This window comes from Galleria mellonella, unplaced genomic scaffold (assembly GCF_026898425.1).
Source record: "Galleria mellonella isolate WM207_F2 unplaced genomic scaffold, CSIRO_AGI_GalMel_v1 utg184, whole genome shotgun sequence".
Classification (NCBI taxonomy): Eukaryota; Metazoa; Arthropoda; class Insecta; order Lepidoptera; family Pyralidae; genus Galleria; species Galleria mellonella.
In genome coordinates this window covers 9,474,916-9,494,783 of record NW_026442025.1, presented here as the reverse complement: position 1 = coordinate 9,494,783, position 19,868 = coordinate 9,474,916, and the positions used below count along the sequence as shown (strand labels likewise).

Below are 19,868 nucleotides of genomic sequence, written 5' to 3'. Positions count from 1 at the left end.
TTAATTTCTCATTCTCATAATTGAGATTTCGATTACAGATATCCCTATTAGAATCAATAGAACGGCATTCTAAGACATAGTTTGGAGACATATTGAATCCTGATCTCCAATTAATTACTGAATACCCTCTCTCCATCAATTTTGATTAATTATAATTCAAGAAATTAGAGAAATTCTATTTTAGTATTGTACAGAGCTATTTCATTAAATGTCAGTTGAAATAATCAAAAGGGAACAGTAATTGACGTAAATTTATTATTTATTTAACCATGTATATATATATATATATATAATAAGTCGGGGCGGGTTCTAGTTTTAAATATACCAAATATTTAGTTATCTCGTTTTCTTAATAACATGAAATCTATTGTTACACGCAATAAGCCCATTAAGTTTTGAATATTCTATTATTATTATTATTATATTAAGAATCTTTACATTATTTCGAAAAGTATATATTTATATACAGACCACACGCCATTATAAATAAAAACATACATAAAAAATTGAAAACAAATACCGAGAAGATATGCAATAATAGATTAAAAACAGGAAAAATTTGCTGGTTATTTGATTACAATTATTTTATTTAATTCTGTTACCATTAGTATACGTATGTGTGTGCTGCCAACACTCAAAGATTTGATTATTTATATGTTTGTAATGTATAAACTGTAAAACTCTACTGACTTAAAAAATTATTTCATTTATAGAAAATTACATTACAACACTGTGTAATATGGGCTATATACATATATATAATTTTGAAAAAAATTTATCATATAATAATCTATCTACTTGTACGAAGCCGCGCCGTATCGCTAGTTTAAGAGAAACACAAAGATTATTTTTTATTCTAACGTGGGCATATCCACCGATCTGTCTCTCAGTCGAAAACAAATTTTCTCAATTTAAATTTCCGACTAACTTTCGGTGTTGATTACTGTAACAACACGTATGTTGTTAACAAACTTTTAATGAGATGGTTGCAAGCTATGTTGCATGTTTCATCATTGATCATTTCATCAGAGGAAGACTTTTTACAAAAGTCTTATGCACGGGTACCTCTGTTTCATCTGTATTTCTGCCATGAAGCTGCTGGGCTTGTATAGCTATGTTTTTAGTTTGAAAAGTGTGATATGATAGTGATTACTAAGTATAGACGCATAACGCTATAGTTCTTAGGAATGACAATTCATGAGGAGTATACAGACAGGAGTATATAGAAAATATCTCAAGTTTTTATTAAGTTCTCTTATGAACGAATACCTTGATATTAACGTGAATATTTTAGCTCTATTTAACGGCCCTAAACTCAAAATTAACGTATACAACATATTACTTTCTATAGTCAAATTACTCTCTCGGTGTGTTTTCATCATCGATCATTGATTACACACTGACAATTATATTTAATTTGACACAGCTATCTGTTACAGTTATTATATTTCACAATCGAGTGTGGAGTTCACCCATCGTTTGACGTGTAAGGACATACATATTATATGAATATGTATCTGATAAATACTCAAAAGAGGCCTTTAAAGATCTTTAAAGAAATAGTAGATTACTGCAGCGGCCAGCAACTGGGGCATTTTATTTATTTATTTATTTATGCTTTATTGACCACATTACAAAAAAAAATGTCTGGTACAAAAGGCGGACTTAATACTATATAGCATTTTCATTTCATTTCAACCTTTGGCAAAACAGAAATTTTAATATGCATTGATGGACGAACGTGCAAATGTGGGCCGAGGCGCAGCCGAGGCACACATACGTGAGTCCATCAATGCCTAGTTGTGGTCAAGGCTTGTATAGTACTTTTCTCAAAAAATGCGCAGAAATCAAAAACTCATTTTTTTTTAAGTTCAATGACGAATAACGAACAATAATAATTTTTCACGCGCCTTGTTCCTTTGTTTTTTTTTTCACTAACCAGCTTTCTATTTGCAAAACATTTCGAAATTTAAATAAAAACTTTTGTTAGTTCCCTCCTTGGTAGCCATGTTTCGTGTAAAAGGTCATTCCATTTTTAAATTACAGGACAGATATGTGTTTACATAGTAATATATCTGACCGCAAAATACGACAGATATGGATTTTCATACAACTTTTGCCGGCCGCTGCCCGCATGTATCTAGCCAGTACGGCAATTTTGATTTATCTCGAAGAGGATTGTCAAAATAATGCTCACATTTCCAAGCATGTTTGAGAAAAAAATATTTACTCCCTTATTCATAAACATCTAACCTCTTATAAACCTGATTTTGCTGTTGGACTATTTTGCCTCTTTCTTTTGAGTTAAATTTCCAGTTTGAAAAAGTGACAAAACAATTTTAGTTTTTATGAATGAGAGGATTTTTATGAAGGAGATCTATTTCAATCACACTTTGTTGAAGAATAAAAGTATTATTATCCAGTCTATCTTTACAAGATACTGTTACGAAATACTACATTAAAATTATTCATCTAATGTTTTATTAACATAAAGCTTCAAGATATTTTACATATATTCAGTACCCAACAAACAAGTTTGGACCACAGTCCCTATAATACGTTAAGCTGAACGCCAAATCCCCTATGCTAAGCCTAAAACGCTCGGACAAAGCGGGCGTTGAACAAACGTTAATTGTTCGAGAGTTTGTGATAAATGAAATTTAAATTTAAATATATGGCTGGGCATGTAAATATAAATTAAACAGAAAAAAAAAGTAAACAATTTCCCTGTATTTCGGCCATTAATTTCTGATGGTCCTGACTTTTCACGGCTTTTCTCCGTTCATCATAATGTTGTAATACATAGATGGATCATCATCATCATCATATTGGCCTTTCACTATTGATGAATATAAGTTTCGCCCTTGAGAGGTTTTCCCGTAGTTGCTACGCTTGGCCGGCGGATTAGTAACTGCAGTTAGGATTTGGAGATATTTTAAGACCCACGACAAAAAAAGGGGGTAGCCTATTCTATGCTGACACGACGGCAAAGATTGATGAATACATTCACTGAAATCTCTCAATCTTTAGCAACAGTACTTTGAATTAAGGCCTTTGGTCTATTTCTCTTCACTTGTATTATCTTCAGCTTCTCAAGGCTGTGTCATTTCTTTGAACGATGTTGCCAAAATATATAAATACTCGGTACTAGCAGATGGATAACAGCTGTTGTAAGCAAGTTTTAGTTGTGACACGACGGAAGCATTTCATTTGTTCAGCAATCCAGGAATAGTATAAGTAATAAATACTATAGCAGTCCAGGAGGAGCGGAGTATTTTCGGATTTAATGAAACAAATGTACAGTTATAGATTATTTATATAATAAGATATAATATAAAATTTATATCAACCTTTTATATAAAGGGGGGAAAGGGATTGTTGGTAATGGAGAGTGAGATTCCCATCATGGTTAATTCCTGATGAATTCATCATGATGGGCTAACTGGCCTGTTTTCATTCTCATCAATCACCCTTCACTGGTGCTCCGCCAGCGTATCTCGTTAGCGCAGGCGGGGTTACCATACCATTTTCACCCATCAAAAAAAAACCTTTTATTTAAAGTACTAGTGCTTACTGATAAACAAACTGATTCAACAATATATAATATGATCTAAAATCAGCAGTTTAGATCATATATTTCACGTCTAATCCCAGCGGCGTAGACGTCAAATTTGGAATAAAGATTCTTTTTATAATTATGAGTATCTACTGCAAATGAATTTGCTGAAATTTCAATAGCGGTGGGAGGGTAATAAAGCGATAGTAATTTGTTAATACAATACTATTTAATGTTTTTAATTCAAAAAAACAACACACCATAATCAATACAAGATTTATTCTATCTGTTGTGTAAATCTATTTAAATTTCATCAACAAACACATCGATTCATTTAAATTTTTAAGCCAAATTACCAAAGCAAGCTCATCGCTGTCTTTTAGATTATTTTGTTTTGTTAATTGTGTATTAAATTACCAAACTTGATGAAAAATGGCAAATGATATACAGTTATTTTTGTTTCGTCCGAATTTAGACTCGTAATCTGGGGTTTTACTGGTAAGGGTTTATTGTCAGTAAGTTCTCTTTAATTAATACCATGATTGTCTTACCCTTGAACTGAATTGGAACAGACTGGCTGGGTCTGTTTTCATCTACATATATCTGTGATCGACGTTTTTTAATAAGTGAAAATGAAAGAATAACCCCACCTGAGCTACCAGTATACTTTGGAGGGACTCTATTGAGGGATGATAGGTCAGGATAAAGCTAGGTCAGTAAGCCTATCATGATGAATACAAAAAGAATTTATCACGATAAATGCGTAAATGTAAAAACCCTAACAATGCTAGCAATTAAAACCCATTACTAACAACCTCTTTCTTTTCCCAAAGGTGAGAAGATAGAAGCCAAAAGCCACGATGACGTCACAATGTTGTTCAGCGACATCGTTGGTTTCACATCCATCTGCGCTACTGCAACGCCCATGATGGTCATCGATATGCTGGAAGACTTGTATTCAGTATTTGACATATTCTGTGAAGAGCTGGATGTGTATAAGGTGAGAATAATGTACCATAATATTTATTTCATCAACATACCAGCCGTTATTTGCCCACTGCTGAATAAAGGGCTCTCTCCCTATTAAGGGATTTGCTAGTATTTATCACACTTAAGAAGCAATTTGGCAAACGGATTTGAGCTTTGGCGATGTCTAAAATAGGATCTGCTACCTATCCCTCGACCACTGAATTCCCTTAGTCTTATGATATATACGAGAAAGAAAAGGATGGCCCATTCTATGCTTTTACTTCGCGACGATTTATTTATTTATTAAATTAAACAGTGTAAAAGATCGACTCAATATGACACTCTCTCAGTCAACTTTTAGAGGTATTTTCATTACAATCTGTATATGAGCCGTATAATGTAGCAAAAAATGTTTTAGACCTATCAGCCTCAGAAAATGGAACAAAGGCTTGATACAAAGGTTGTGATAAAATGGTGTATAGATTGAAGAATTTTTAATGCATGATCGCTGTATAGGTACACTTATTTAAGCAGTTAATTTTCCACCGCTGAACATAGGCCTCTTTGGGCTATTTCTTCTTCAACATATACTTACTGATACTTATCCTATTCTTCGGACTGTATGTATATTGTTTGGTTTTGTGATTTTTTTTTTAATTATATCACCTACCAAAATTTTGAGTTGTCTTGCTGAACATATTTTTTTATACAACTTAGAAACCGAAATATCCGAATCTTGCTGAACATAATATATTTTTTTATACAACTTAGAATGGCAAACAAGCTGACGGCCCATCTGATGGAAAGTGATAACCGTCGCCTATAGACATGAGCAGTACCATGGACATAACAGAGTATACTGTTTTGCCCATGATACCATGCGTTGCCATTCCTAAGAACTCAGATGTCATTCCTCTGTACCCTGTAAATTCACGCCATATCCCACCCTTCAAACCGAAACACAGCCATGCAAACACAACTTCTTCACGGTAGAAACACGAATAGGACAGAGGTACACAAGCAATTGACTTTTGTACAAAGTCTCCCTCTGGTACATATAATGAAATTTCAAATACTTCATATAAAAACGGCGGCAAGCTGTCACTTCTATGTAAACAAATAACGTATGTACACGCACGTGTGAGTGTGATGAAAGCGGGCTTCGTTCCATTCTTTAATAGGCATATTTTTCCATTTCAGACAGAAGGAAAGACAAAACGGAAAAAAAATTATCGATATTGTTAATAGTCGTTAAAGGACATTTATATCCGAAATTGTTTTTTCTTGTTTGAAGAAAGTTTCTACCAGCAAAACGGACATTTTCACCGAAGAAACATCGGTGAAAAGACGGCAAAAAATTTTGAGCTTCCAATATTAACAAAGTATAGTCAGTTGTTGAATTTAGTATAAGAGACTCAAATTTTTTTATGGTTTTAGAATTTTTGATTTTCGAAATTCCTCGAAGCGTCGTTAATTTTACGCACTGCTGATGATTTAATTTTTACCCTGTATTTTTTATTTTGTAAGTATATTACTCCCAATAGGTCTATTATTTATCATTAGTAACAACTAGGATTAGTAGGGCGGAAGGGGATTGTTAGTAATAAGGACGTTAATCCCCATTGCTAGCAATATAATCAAGTCGACCACTGAGCGGTTTCCCTTGGAAACCATCCTGATCTGGTTCACTTATTACCACTCACTGGTGCCCCGACAGTGTATACCGATAGCGCAGACGGAGTTACCATTCCATTATCATCCATTAAGACCCAGGATTAGAAGGACTGAATAGAATACCGGTCATCTTTAGTGCTTCAGCCGTCTACAGGTAAAGCGGAAAGCTTATTAGGTTATGACGTTACGGAGTCTGATTGTATTTTTTCTTCAGATTTTACTACGAAAGAAATCCATTCTGAATTTATCCATAAAAATAACTTATGTACACGGAAACAGAATGACGGCGTCATGTCACGTCAAAAATTCGATAGGCAAAATGAAGTGGAAATATATTCTGTTGGATTGGAAAATATAAATACGAGGAAAATAAATAATGATGCATCAACCTTTTAAAGCTTCCAAGATTTTTTTACATATAATTTTAATGGCAATGAATTTCTTTTTATGTATTTATTTGAAGCAAAATATAATAATAACACCTGATTATAGTTTGTTACTCGTTGTAGAGTTCCAGCATAGAATGGGCAACCCCTTCCTTTTCAAAAGGAATGGTCGTCGTCACCTTTTACGACAAAAGGCGACTAAGAGAACGTAATCGAGAGATAATGGTCTTAAATTATCACCAAATGAGAGATCAAGGGCATATATATATATATATATATATATATATATATATATATATATATATATATATATATATATATATATATATATATATATATATATATATATATAAACAATATACGTAGATATAAAAATATTACTGCATAATAATTATTTGCTAAGTAATAAAATGTTAATGCACATAATTTAGGACAGGAAAGACTTTTCGAAACAATGTAAAGATTATACCGTATAATTCAAACAAATGGCTGTACTACAACAAAGCGTGGTATTCAAAACTTAATGGGCTTATTGCGTGTAACAATAGATTTCATGTAATTAAGAAAACGAGATAACTAAATATTTGTATATTTAAAACTAGAAACCGCCCCGAGTTCGCACGGTTTTTTGAAAAAAAAAATCCATTTTGCACGGTTTTTTTTTAAAATTGGATGTTTTTTGAAAAAAAAAATAATAAAAATTTCCTTTAACTCCATTTTGGTTGATGATAATGTAGTTTTCTATAAACGAAAGATTTTTTTTTAAAATTGGTTAAGAATTTTTTGAGTTTATGTATTAAAAATAAAAATAATAAAAATTTCCTTTAACTAAAAATTTTAAACCTTTTTTTGTTTATAAGTATCTTTTTTCATATAAGTTGAGATACTTGGATATATCATGATTTGCTTTAAAATGTCTCAAGTGCATATACAAGTAATAAATGTTAATAATAATAATGATTTTATAATTTCACAATATTTTCAAGTAAACTGTTATTACTCTATTTTACTTTATTTGGAAAACAGACAGTACAATTCTCATAAAAATAATACATTAAATAATAAGAAACCAATAAAGTTTTTACTAATAACTATTATACACAGATAAGTCGTATAGAGCCGTTATAGAATGGGCCGCCAATTCCTTTCCCATAGGTGTCGTACGAGACAACTAAGGAAGCTTAATGATTTAGGCATGGGCAACGAGGTCCTTTAAAATGTCATCAACGCTTGACTGAGGTTGCTCACCTGCCAAGTGTGGCAGCTACTAATGGCAGAACCTCTCCTTATGAAGAAGATCTATTTTCAGCTGTGAACAGCTCAATATACATATACTAGTAAAAAGTGGTAATGGGCTAGTCATATAGCTCGAAGAACCGACAATCGATGGAGAAGAAAGGTTCTTGAGTAGCGACCCCGTGCGGGCAAATACAGTATGGGACGATCCCCTCCCCACTAGATGGAGTTACTCGCCAAGCGATTTATGGTCGATTGTAAATTCTAGGCTTATGTACACTGGAATTTATTATATTTGTAATCATTTATGATAAATAAAGAACTTTTCAGAACAAAACAAAACTAGATGGAGTGACGACCTCAAATGCATTGCAGGAAGTTAGTGGATGCAGGTGTCTCAGGACCATTTTCTATGGGAAACTAAGGGGGAGGCCTATGTCCAGCAGTGGACGGATAATGGCTAAAATGATGAAGATGATTATGATAATAGCAAAAAAGTAATAAGACGTAAACATTAACTGTAACATATTGATATTTACATATTCCCTAAATAATTTTTTATACATTGCAATCAAGTTATTAAATATTTATATATTTAGTAACTCGATCGAACGTTGATTCATTAGAAAATAATTTATTATAGTAAATACGAACACGAAACATAAATATGTTTTATTTGTTAAGTGGGTAATAAATTACCTCTATTCAAAGGTAGGCTGATAGAGATCGTTTATATACAGCAATAAAACATTTTAAAGTAATGAGGTCGATTCTTATACACCATTTCTTTTATCCTATTTCTAAAATTAAAATTTCAATGTAACATCATAGCAAAATCTTTATTGTAAAGATCAAAATGAATTAATTTTCTAATAAATTGTAAAAATTATTATAAATTTATGATGGTCCATAAAAGAATAATTTCCGAAACTATCAAAGTATTTAAAGAAATGTCAGAATAGACCCCGATTGCTTTTATATGTGTGTTATAGGATGTAATATTTTTAAAACAGTATATTTTAATCATCTTAAATACAGTTTTAGAAATAGTAAAAAAAAAAAAAAACTATTTTCACCGGATCCTTAATTCCAACAAACAATTTCTCTTCTATAATATTCGTCGAAAGAACTAAATCTAATGCAGAACTTAGTTATCATAATACAGACGTTATTTGTGTTACCTACTTAGTCAGCCTTGAAACAAAATCCCTTAGGAACCCAAGCGTCGTCCTTTGAAACCACTTGAAATAGCGGTAGTTCGTATCTGACTGAAGTTTTACAACATATCTAGTAAAAGTATTTCCATGAGAATAGTGAATAGACTGTTTTTTGTGAGTGCTGAGTTTATATGCTCTTTTTCTCTTCAAACTCCTTGAATGGTAAAAAATAATAATAATAAAAAGTGTCAACATACCACATGACGAGAACCTCGTGCAAGCCGAAACTGAGAAAAAGAGAAAATATCTCGACCTGGCTCACGAGGTGACCGAAATGTGGATATAAAATTTTAAATGTCATATCTGTTCGTAACCATTGTTTATCCAAGAAAATCAAGTGTTATTTGCCTTTATTTTTACATACATCTTTTGTGTGGATGTCCTTACTATTTAATGTCTAAAGTACAAAAAGCACTTTCATAACTCGTCTCTTACTCATAAATGTGCGTCTACAGTTCTTTCTTCGATGTAAAATTGATCATTATAGTTTCTAATATAATAATGTATTATTAAAATATTATATTGTCAACAGGTGGAAACGATAGGCGATGCATACTGCGTTGCTAGCGGTTTACATAAGAAAATAGAAACGCATGCTCCTCAAATTGCTTGGATGGCGCTACGTATGGTCGAAACATGCGCGGAACACCTCACGCATGAGGGAAATCCTATTAAGGTATTTAGTAATAACAATCCTATTAATATTAGTTTATCCCTTTTTTACTAACTTCCTTTGCTCGAAAAGCCCTGCTTCCTTCTCAATCCTTTTCTCCATACCGTAGATAGCAGATACTACCAACAAATATATTTCCAGAGTGGGTTGTTGTCATAAAGGTGGTAGACCGTAAATCCAAAAGCCAAATCTTTGTGTAATATGAATGAAAAGAAATTACGTCAACCTCAAGTAACTGAGATAAGGGTAGTAAGATGATGACGATGATGAACCCTACTAATGTTAGTAGTTAAAACTCGCAGCTTTGTGTGATTAAATTAGAATTTTTTATGTAATTTAGTATGACATACAAGCTGCTCACTTGATGGAAAGCGGCTACCGCCATCTATAAATATGAACAGCGTCATGAATATCTTAGAAGACATTGTGATGCCGATGATACATTTCTTGTGTAGTCTATAATTTCGCTACCATATTCTACCTTTCAAATCGAATACAAAAATATTTTTTTCTCGACGGAAACACGAATGGGACATAGAGATACCCAAGCAGACTACTTTTATACAGTCTCCTAAAAAAAACAAACAGAATCCTATTATTCCATTTATGATATAAATTGTTTTATTTATTTAAATTTTAATTCACTGTAAAATTCTATGTACATTTGGCGGATTTAATACCGGACGGTTGACTGGTGTCAACCATTGGACAAACTGAGAAATAAGTAGGCGGTGCATTATTGAATAAAAGAAAAATAAAGAAATACTTGATATATTCATATAATATAAACATAATTGGACTAATATAAACATACACATAATACATTATATAAATAAATATATGCATAAATAAATACATAAAATATTCCTATATATAACAATTAATTGTAATAGAAGAACAAATAGCAATCTGTGACTCAAACAGAGTAACCAACAAGATTAAGTTTAAACGGAAATTGTTTATAATGTTGTTACTTTGTACAAAAGTCATCTACATGTGCATCTACCATCAAAAAGCTGTACTTGTATGGTAATGTTTTGGTTTGAAGGGTGGAATATGGCAGTGATATTACAGGATATGAAGACAGAAAGTCTTAATCCTCGAAAATAGAAACGTATGAGAAGTGCCATGTATATGACAGTGTATTCTATGATAATTACGGTGTTAATATAACCACTTTCCACCAGGTGATCTGTCAGCTTGGTTGCCGTTTGTATTTGCATAAAAAATGTACCAACTAAATTTTAACGACCAAAAACTTCCAGAGTCTTGTTTTTTCTCATGTGTTTAATAAGGAAAACATGTCTACCAATATATGAGTTTGTCACCTCTTGCTGAATCATCATATAAGCCATTAACTATCCCCTGCTGAACATAAGCCTCCCACTATAGCGGGTTTTATCAATAGTTGTCACGTTTGGTAATCGGATTGGCAACCGTAGTTGATGATGTTTTAAGAGTCCTCTTCTGTTTCTTCTACCCTCTTCTACTGTCCATCTCTCCTCTATTAAATTAAATTCCTTTATTCGCTTTTTATAACATTTTTGGTCCATTCTATGACGGGACCACGGGGCACTCTACTTCACTTGCCGAATAGTTATTTGATAATACTCTTTTTTTAAACAGATGCGTATCGGTCTGCACACTGGGACAGTGTTAGCGGGTGTTGTTGGCAAGACAATGCTCAAGTACTGTTTGTTTGGGCACAACGTCACTCTCGCCAACAAATTTGAATCCGGCTCTGAACCATTGAAGATCAACGTCAGTCCTACCACCTATGAGTAAGTTTAACTCTTCATGTATATGTACATTTACAAGGAATAATATTTTAATAACATGATGCTTGCAAACGAAGCTGAATATTTTGTTAATAAGTTACACAAACTTATTACTTTAACTTATATACATCTACTTAAAACATTATTTTTCAAAGATATATTGTAAAACTAGCTTTATCCCGCGGCTTCACCCTCGTAAATCAATATGTAAAGTATCCTATGTACTAAGTTTCCCGTAAATTTCATTTAAATTCGTAAAGTAGTTTTTGCATAAAACTATCTGTCCATCCATTCTTCCAATTATCATTACAAATTTTCACGTTTCTTCTATTAATTATTGATTATTGGCAAAATTGTATAAATCTCAAATCTAGTAATAATTACAATTTTTTTAACCTAAAGAGGTAATTTTACACTATATTATCCATGTACATAATTTGACAAAAAATCACCAAAAAGGTAAAATAAGGAAGTGACCTGCATTGTAGCCATACTTCTGCTAATTTGAAAAATAAGAATAAAAATGGAGAAAATAGCCGTAAGTCAAAACTTCGCCATTGTGAAACGTTAGAAAATCCTCCGTTTGTTAATTTCAAAGCTTACAGATCCTCCCATAGCCCTCCCGAGTCGGTCCATTCTTGTTGTATTTTACTTTGTAATTTATTAAAACACAATATTACAAAGTGTTCATTTTTGTAACATCATTTTGCGACGTGACGGGATTTGAATGGATATTTAAAAATGAATATAGCGATTTAACATTATATACTGTAGCGATTTTTATTTTGAAAAAATCCCATACAATTTATAACAATTAAAGTTAAATATCAATTTATAAATAAAGTTACTCACTTGAATGGATTTTAAAAATTATGACCGAATGAGAGAATTAATGAAAGAATGAATGAATGACTTTTCTTACTAAAAATGTGGTACAATAAGGTGACATGATAATATTACAATGGTTTCACACATTTTGTCTTTACTGACGTGCAACAGTGATTACAAAAGTTATGACAAAATAATTCTTTATTGTGTAATAATGTAAATACTTACTCGTATGTCAATTTTTAAATATTAATTGTAATACAGAAAATTCAATCTTTTATAATGCGTCATTATTTTATATTTCGAATTTTTATATTTTGTATATATTCTTGAACACTATAGTAACACTTGTTTAGTAGCCATTTATGCGGTTTTTTTTTAATTTATCTATTATTTATGTATTTATAACCAGAGGGAGACTTTGTACAAAAGTTGATTGCTTAGGTACCTCTGTCCATTCGTGTTTCTACCGTGAAGCAGTTGTGTTTGCATGGCTGTGTTTCGGTTTGAAGGGTGGTATATGGCGTGAATTTACAGGGTACAGAGAAATAACATCTGAGTCCTCAGGAATGGCAACGCATGGAGGGTATCATGGGCGAAACAGTATACTCTGTTATGTCCATAGTACTGCTGATGTCTATAGGCGACGGTTACCACTTTCCATCAGGTGGGCCATCAGCTTGTTTGCCATTCTAAGTTGTATAAAAAAAAACCATTATTTATGTATTGTGAAGTCTCGAAACAGGCAGTATATGAACCTGTATGAGAGTAGTAGTTGTCAATATCAAGATGATGCAATAAATGAAGTATTATTAAACGTAAAATATTTCAAATTACCATCACAAATTATCGAAAGTAAAAGCGAAGTTTCTATAAGATCCAGATTAACAAAATAACTTGGTGAGCCGAGTCGTTCAGCTGCTTAAAATATGGTTGCGCGTAATGACAGCCAACTTATTCGTTACACTCGTGAACGAGTGATGTTTGTAGAGACTAGTCTACTAATATTTACTATTTATAAATGATTATGAAATTTTATGTTTATTTATTAAAATTAAATATACCAAGAAAGTGTAAATGGCGGACTTAATACCGTATACAGTTATTTACCAGTCAACCGTAGACAGGAATAATAGAAAAATTAATTGACCGTGCAACGTAACAATTAATAATTAACTAAATAATACATATAAATAGAAATTAGTTCTAACTACAGTTACAGTAACAAAAACGTAAAATTATCTTGTACATAAGTATATTAAAAAGAGTAAGTGTTAAGTTTCTTGCGAGTTCTTCTCAGCAGATGGTGATATTGCGAAGCCTAGAAGTAGATTAATAAAACTGACGAATTAAAAGAGCTTGTATAGTGTTTTGCTCTTTTGAGCACAAAGTAATAAACTGAGTTTGACCATTTTGTGTTAGTATGGCACACGCATGAAGGAACTTATTGTTGATTACCACTTTCCATCAGGTGGGCCGTCAGCTTGTTTGCCATTCTAAGTTCTATAAAAAAAAAAAAAAAAACTTATTGTTTTATATATTTTGCTTTTTTTGTTTTTCATTCTTTTATCTCTTTTTATTGTGTATGTCTGTATTATGTGTATACTTGTATTGTTATTTGTGTGCTGTAAGCAATGCAAATAAATTATCTATCTATCTATTTATTTACTTGAACAAAAATTGATTTTATTCTATAACAAAAGGAGTTTCTAATCGAAACTCTTTTTGTTGTAAAATAAAATTAATCAAAAATTTAATTAAAATAAAATTAATATCTGTTTTCGCAGTTTAGTTTTTGTTTTGTTTTTACATTACATACATAAATTCTATTATTTGCTATTAAAACTTCATACCGTACTTTATATTATCTGAACTAAAATACCTCATATATCAAATGAAACGTTTGGCGATATATCAACGAAAACACTGATTTGTCCTGTTTCTGTTATTTCAAATATTTTTTTCTCTAATGGATTGAGCTCAATCATTCTATTTGTGACAGAGAGACATATCAGAAAGTAATAATCGTTTATTTTTATACGCCTCTATCTCTTTATTTAAACTATATATTATATAAATCATATACATGTATATATATATTTTATATTTAAACTATAATATATATTTTTACAATGAAAGCAATATCAGTATTAAAAAGAGCCGTATAGATACTTAAATTAACACCATTCGCTTGATCATCAGGCTAAAATATCCATTATTATGAGGCACTATATAATTAATATCTAAGGCAACAATTTTCCAACACAATTTTACAAATTTACAAAGTTCGTTTTCTAAAGTATCCCAACCGGGAATCGAACCTGGAACCTCACACTATGGAGATCGTAACTTATACCTACATATGTGATCTACTAAGGTACCTTATTTTATAAACCCATTAACGTCCCATAAGGGAGGATGGCCTATTATTACTACTCTCGCCAGACGGTTTCGTAAAGGTTTTTAATATCAATTTTCCTTCTCTCACACTGATGTATTATGCAGATCCTTTAATCATTTCTAAGGATATTCTGGCGTTAAAACATAGTAGAAATATACTGTATTCTTATTTTTTTTATCACAGAAAAAAATGTCACAACAACTCTCATTAATATCAGGCCTTAAATCATACAAAAATTCATCATAAGTTTGAATTTGCCCTATTTTAAATACTGTCATCATCAACATCATTTCAGCTGTTCATTGTCCATTATTGTTATAAGACTTCTCCATAAACTGCCATGAAGATGAATCTAAGCCATCCCAACATACCATATCCCAACTCATATAACAATTCCTTTAGTTACTACAGTACTACACTAGTCTTCAGGAATAGAAATGCATGACGGGTACCATCGACATCACAGTGTGTCTTATGATGTTCATGGTGCTGTGTATATCAATATGCGATGGTAAACGTTTTCCATCAAGTAGGCCGTCAGCTCGACCGCCATATTAAATTTCATAAAAAATATTATCTGATTTTTAAATCGATTCGAATACTATTTTATTTATATTATTAAATAAAAATAGTTTTGTAATGCGAACCTTTCTTGCAGATGGTTAATAAAATTCCCGGGATTCGAGATGGAGCCCAGGGATAGATCGTGCCTACCAAATTCCTTCCCTAAGGATATACCGGGGACTTGTTACTTCCTACACAAGTACAAGCATCCGGGTACAGACCCTGAGGCGTCGCAGGTGAGTCAGTTTTTCCTGAAATTAGCATACATATACAAAATAACAAATATTGTTGAAATCCTAACAGTGAAATCATCTTTTTTGTTGTCTTTTTATAAGATTAGTTTGGATTCAAAATTAGACAACTTAAATACACAACCTCAAATAAAAATATAAAATATTAAAGACTTAACGCGATGAATAATATTTGCAAGTAAATTGTAGGTACCTACATATCTGCTTCTTGATTGGCAACGTTTATTTACCAGAGGGAGACTTTGTACAAAAGTCATTTGCTTGGACACCTCTGTCCCATTCGTGTTTCTACCGTGAAGCAGTTGTGTTTGCATGGCTGTGTTTCGGTTTGAAGGGTGGGATATGGCGTGAATTTACAGGGTACAGAGGAATAACACCTGATTCTTAAGGAATGGCAACGCATGCGGGGTATCATGATCGAAATAGTATACTCTGTTATGTCCATGGTACTCCTCATGTCTATAGGCGACGGTTACCACTTTTCATCAGGTGGGTCGTCAGCTTGTTTGCCATTCTAAGTTGCATAAAAAAAATTACCTGCAAAGGTTATCCATCGCGTTAAGTCCCGATCGTGTATTTAAAATATGTGTTTAAAATTAACTAAATATCTTAAGATCTTAATTTATAGAGAATTAAAAATTTTGGTTTTTGTTTGTATGGAAAAACACAAAGAACATTAAGTGATTTTAAATTACGTTATCAGTGAGTAACATTGGCTGTATTTTATTTAAAAAAAAACCGTGCAAAGCCAGGTAGTATTGCTAGTATGTAATATAGAGCTAAATAATTGAATTTAATAACGCTTCTTTCTTTCAAAAATATTCATTCAAAATTTGAATTAAAAAAAGTAATTTTTTACGTTTACATAATTGAAGAGTTGATCACCGCTTCATTTGGATGGGATGTAATTAAATGTAATGTTATTTTTAACCGACTTCAAAAAGAAGAAGGTTCTCAATTTGGGTGTATTTTTTTTTACTTTGTTACCTCATAATTTCGTCAGTTCTACATCGATTTGGACAATTCTGTATCTAAAAGAATATACTTACAGATAAGCCCCATTGAAATTTTATCAAAATCGGTTCTATTATTTAATTTTTAAACCAAAGTAACTGGTTTTATAACAATTGAAGTCTATTTTTTTATAGGACACAATCATTAATTATTTAAATATAAGACAGGATTTTCGATATTACCACAGTGTCGTTGTAGCAAAAACTTTTCTCGACAGGTGAAACATATACAAGACGCATTAAAAGATTTCGGGATCGGCCAAGCGAAACCGGGTGAAGTGGATAGCGAAGAACCTACTTAGTCGACGGTACAAAAAGACGATGTTTAGATTTAATAATTTTTTCGTCACAACTGCGAACCTAAAGTCAGAGGGAACATCGTTGGCATTATAAATACTTATCTTAATTGCTTTGTAAACTGTTGATTTGAAAACTTTGCTCATCAAAATGTTTATTTTTCGTGTTTAATACTCTTATTTTAGATATTTTTTAAAACACTCGAGAGAAGATCAAGCGATGTCTTTTTATTCTTTAAATAAGAATACGACAGAGTGTAGACAATTCTGGATTCTAAATTAAACTTGATAGATGTTATAATATACAAAATGTAATATTATTATAAGGATGTTTATAGTAATCTAAAATTCGACTATTTGTGAAACTGAAAAGCTTTACCCAAATAACATTGATCCAACTACAAAAATGACGTTGGAATTTTAGATATTGATTTTGGTGTCATCATGTATGGAGAAACGTACTGTAGGAGCTATTTGAACTTATTGACTCGTTGAATTTGGTTCTTAAATTTACTCATATTTTCTTTTATAGTATATTAAAAATATTAGGTACTTTTTTTCTTTATATTTATAAATAATAAACGTTAGTTAAATTCAGATTAAATTTAAACCAGTTTAAAGTATGATAACTGAAAAACTAAGTAATTATTTTATGGTAGTTATTATTAGTATTCTTTTTTAATTATCTCACAAAATATACTATTCGTTAGTCAAATACGAATCTTAATTTCGATAAAACACAATAGATTCTCTTGTTTCAGATCTCATATTCAATTTAGTTAGATCATGCTTACAACACAAATACTTTATACATGAAAAAAAAAATGCTAACTTAAATAATATAGCATTCCTAATTGTACTAGGTACCACAAATATGATGTACATACTTAATATATCATCTTTCATAAAAAACTTACCGAATCAAAATCTCTTATAGATAATTTATAGTGATCTATGTGAAGCTTTACAATATTGGTTATATAAGAAATGTATATAAAGTTGAAACCTGGGATAATTACGACTTACATAGCTATAACGGAACGCTGTAGATTTAAAAATATATCTAGCAATAATATTGATGAAAGGCTTTTAGAAAGAAAAGCAGATATAAAAAATATTATTCTTCGACTCGGACGAAAGTAAATCCTTTCTGATTACTTTCTGCGTAATCTTTTCTCTTAACAAAACAAACCGACCAAGTTAATCGAAGTGGTCGCATTTTTCTAATGAACAGAATGTAAATTAAAAACTAAATTAAGATTACTTGTGCTATGAGGAAAATTAGCGAAATACCAATTTCTTTCTAAGGGAACTTTTTTAAGATATTGCTGCTAAAATAGAGTTAAAAAATCTCTTAGTAAATATGTATAAAGTAATAAAAGACATTTCCTAATATGTATATATAAAATATAATTATTTCGCTTGATTATTTTCATTTAATTAAATTAATATATACATTATTATTATATTATTATTGGAAACTATATATTTAATATAATTATAAACGGGATAAAGTATGACTTGTTAGAAGTAATTTTGCTATACTATAAAAAAGTAAAAATTTATTTCCTGTTATTTATTGTTTATAAATGAAAATTTGGTAAAACATTTATAAAGAATAAATAATTAATAGTAAATGTAATAAAGTACTTAATATACTGGATAATATATTAAATTACTTAATAGTATAAGTATTTTTTGTGAATTATTTATATGGTAATAAAGAATCTATGTATATAATGTTTCTGATATACACGAAAAAAGCGTAAGTTCTAAAATAGTTACTGTGCTTACTGCGTACTTTAGTAATTTAGTGAAATAAATATAAAATAAATAATATATATTTAGGATATTTCATCAGAATTACTGACAAATCGGAACTAATACTTTTTTTCTCTTATTGGAATGATATAATGTTTTTAATTACTAAATACATTCTGTCTGATTTTCATCTGTGTGATTTTTTTTTATATTAGTAATTGTTTTTTCTTTAATAATTGGAATTAAACATATTATTTTACAACAAAAATATATTATTAATTTCCTAAAAGTATTATTTTTATTATTTATTTAAAATAATATAAACTCAAATTTTCTCAGATGTAATCTATTATTATTATATTTTTATTGTAATATAAATCAATATAAACACCACTAAATGTTAAATATTATTTTTCATTTATCAATAAGTTCAATTTATATTTAAATTTAGTTTATTCTGTTTAAACCGTAAATGAATAATATTTTTTAACATTGCTGAAATATAAGTAGATTCCTCTAGATTTTAAATTCCCAAATTACCCATGTTATATTTAGTATTATATTATATATTATGTATACATAAATATTAATATAATGTATTGGTACCTATATCTATATAAAAGATACATCAATCAATGATAATATAAACATATTATGAATGATGTTTATTTAGGCTTATTCGATATAAATACACTTATATCACAGAGTTGAATGATAGAACTGTCATTATTACGACTAGATTATTTTCTAAAATTATAATTAAATTATAGTAGAAAAAAGTATCAGTAGCAAAAGACAATTACTAAAATCGATTTAAACTTGACGAAAACATCGCATAAAATACATATATCGATGAACTGAGATTCTTTTGAGAATCGCTTTAAAGTGAAACCTATTAGTTGAAGTTAGTTACATACTCAAGTTCGTAATATAATCTATTGTATTACGAACTTGAGTATGTATATAAATCTATCCACTTAGTAATACGTTTCACATATGTAATAAATAGTTACATATGTAAGGTACAGAAATGTAACATTATATCAATCCATATCAAATTGAACATTAATTTATTGAGAATTTTGTATTTACATAACAGATTATCCGATATAGCTTTTATGGGATAGGAGATATCCGTAGACAAGTAAATGCAATTATGTTTATTGTTGAACGCGAGAGTTAAGATGGTACGTGAGTTCTATTGCAGCGTCAATATTTATCTGAATGATAAGAAGCAAACTTTGGCGCCAAAACCATTTAGTAAC

At 30.6% G+C, this 19,868-nt stretch overlaps 1 protein-coding gene across 2 annotated transcripts in view; it reads left to right on the top strand.

The window, feature by feature from the left end:
• The window catches only part of LOC113512099 (head-specific guanylate cyclase), a 155,623-nt gene extending 136,267 nt beyond the window's left edge, over positions 1 to 19,356 (top strand). For both annotated transcript variants that reach the window (XM_026895876.3, XM_031909222.2), the window contains exons 11-15: positions 4,390 to 4,556; positions 9,571 to 9,714; positions 11,338 to 11,492; positions 15,377 to 15,518; positions 16,765 to 19,356. In XM_026895876.3, coding sequence (XP_026751677.1) covers positions 4,390 to 4,556; positions 9,571 to 9,714; positions 11,338 to 11,492; positions 15,377 to 15,518; positions 16,765 to 16,848 — 692 coding nt within the window. In that variant the 3' untranslated portion in view covers positions 16,849 to 19,356. The remainder of the gene's footprint in view (positions 1 to 4,389; positions 4,557 to 9,570; positions 9,715 to 11,337; positions 11,493 to 15,376; positions 15,519 to 16,764) is intronic.
• Positions 19,357 to 19,868: the final 512 nt, after the last annotated feature.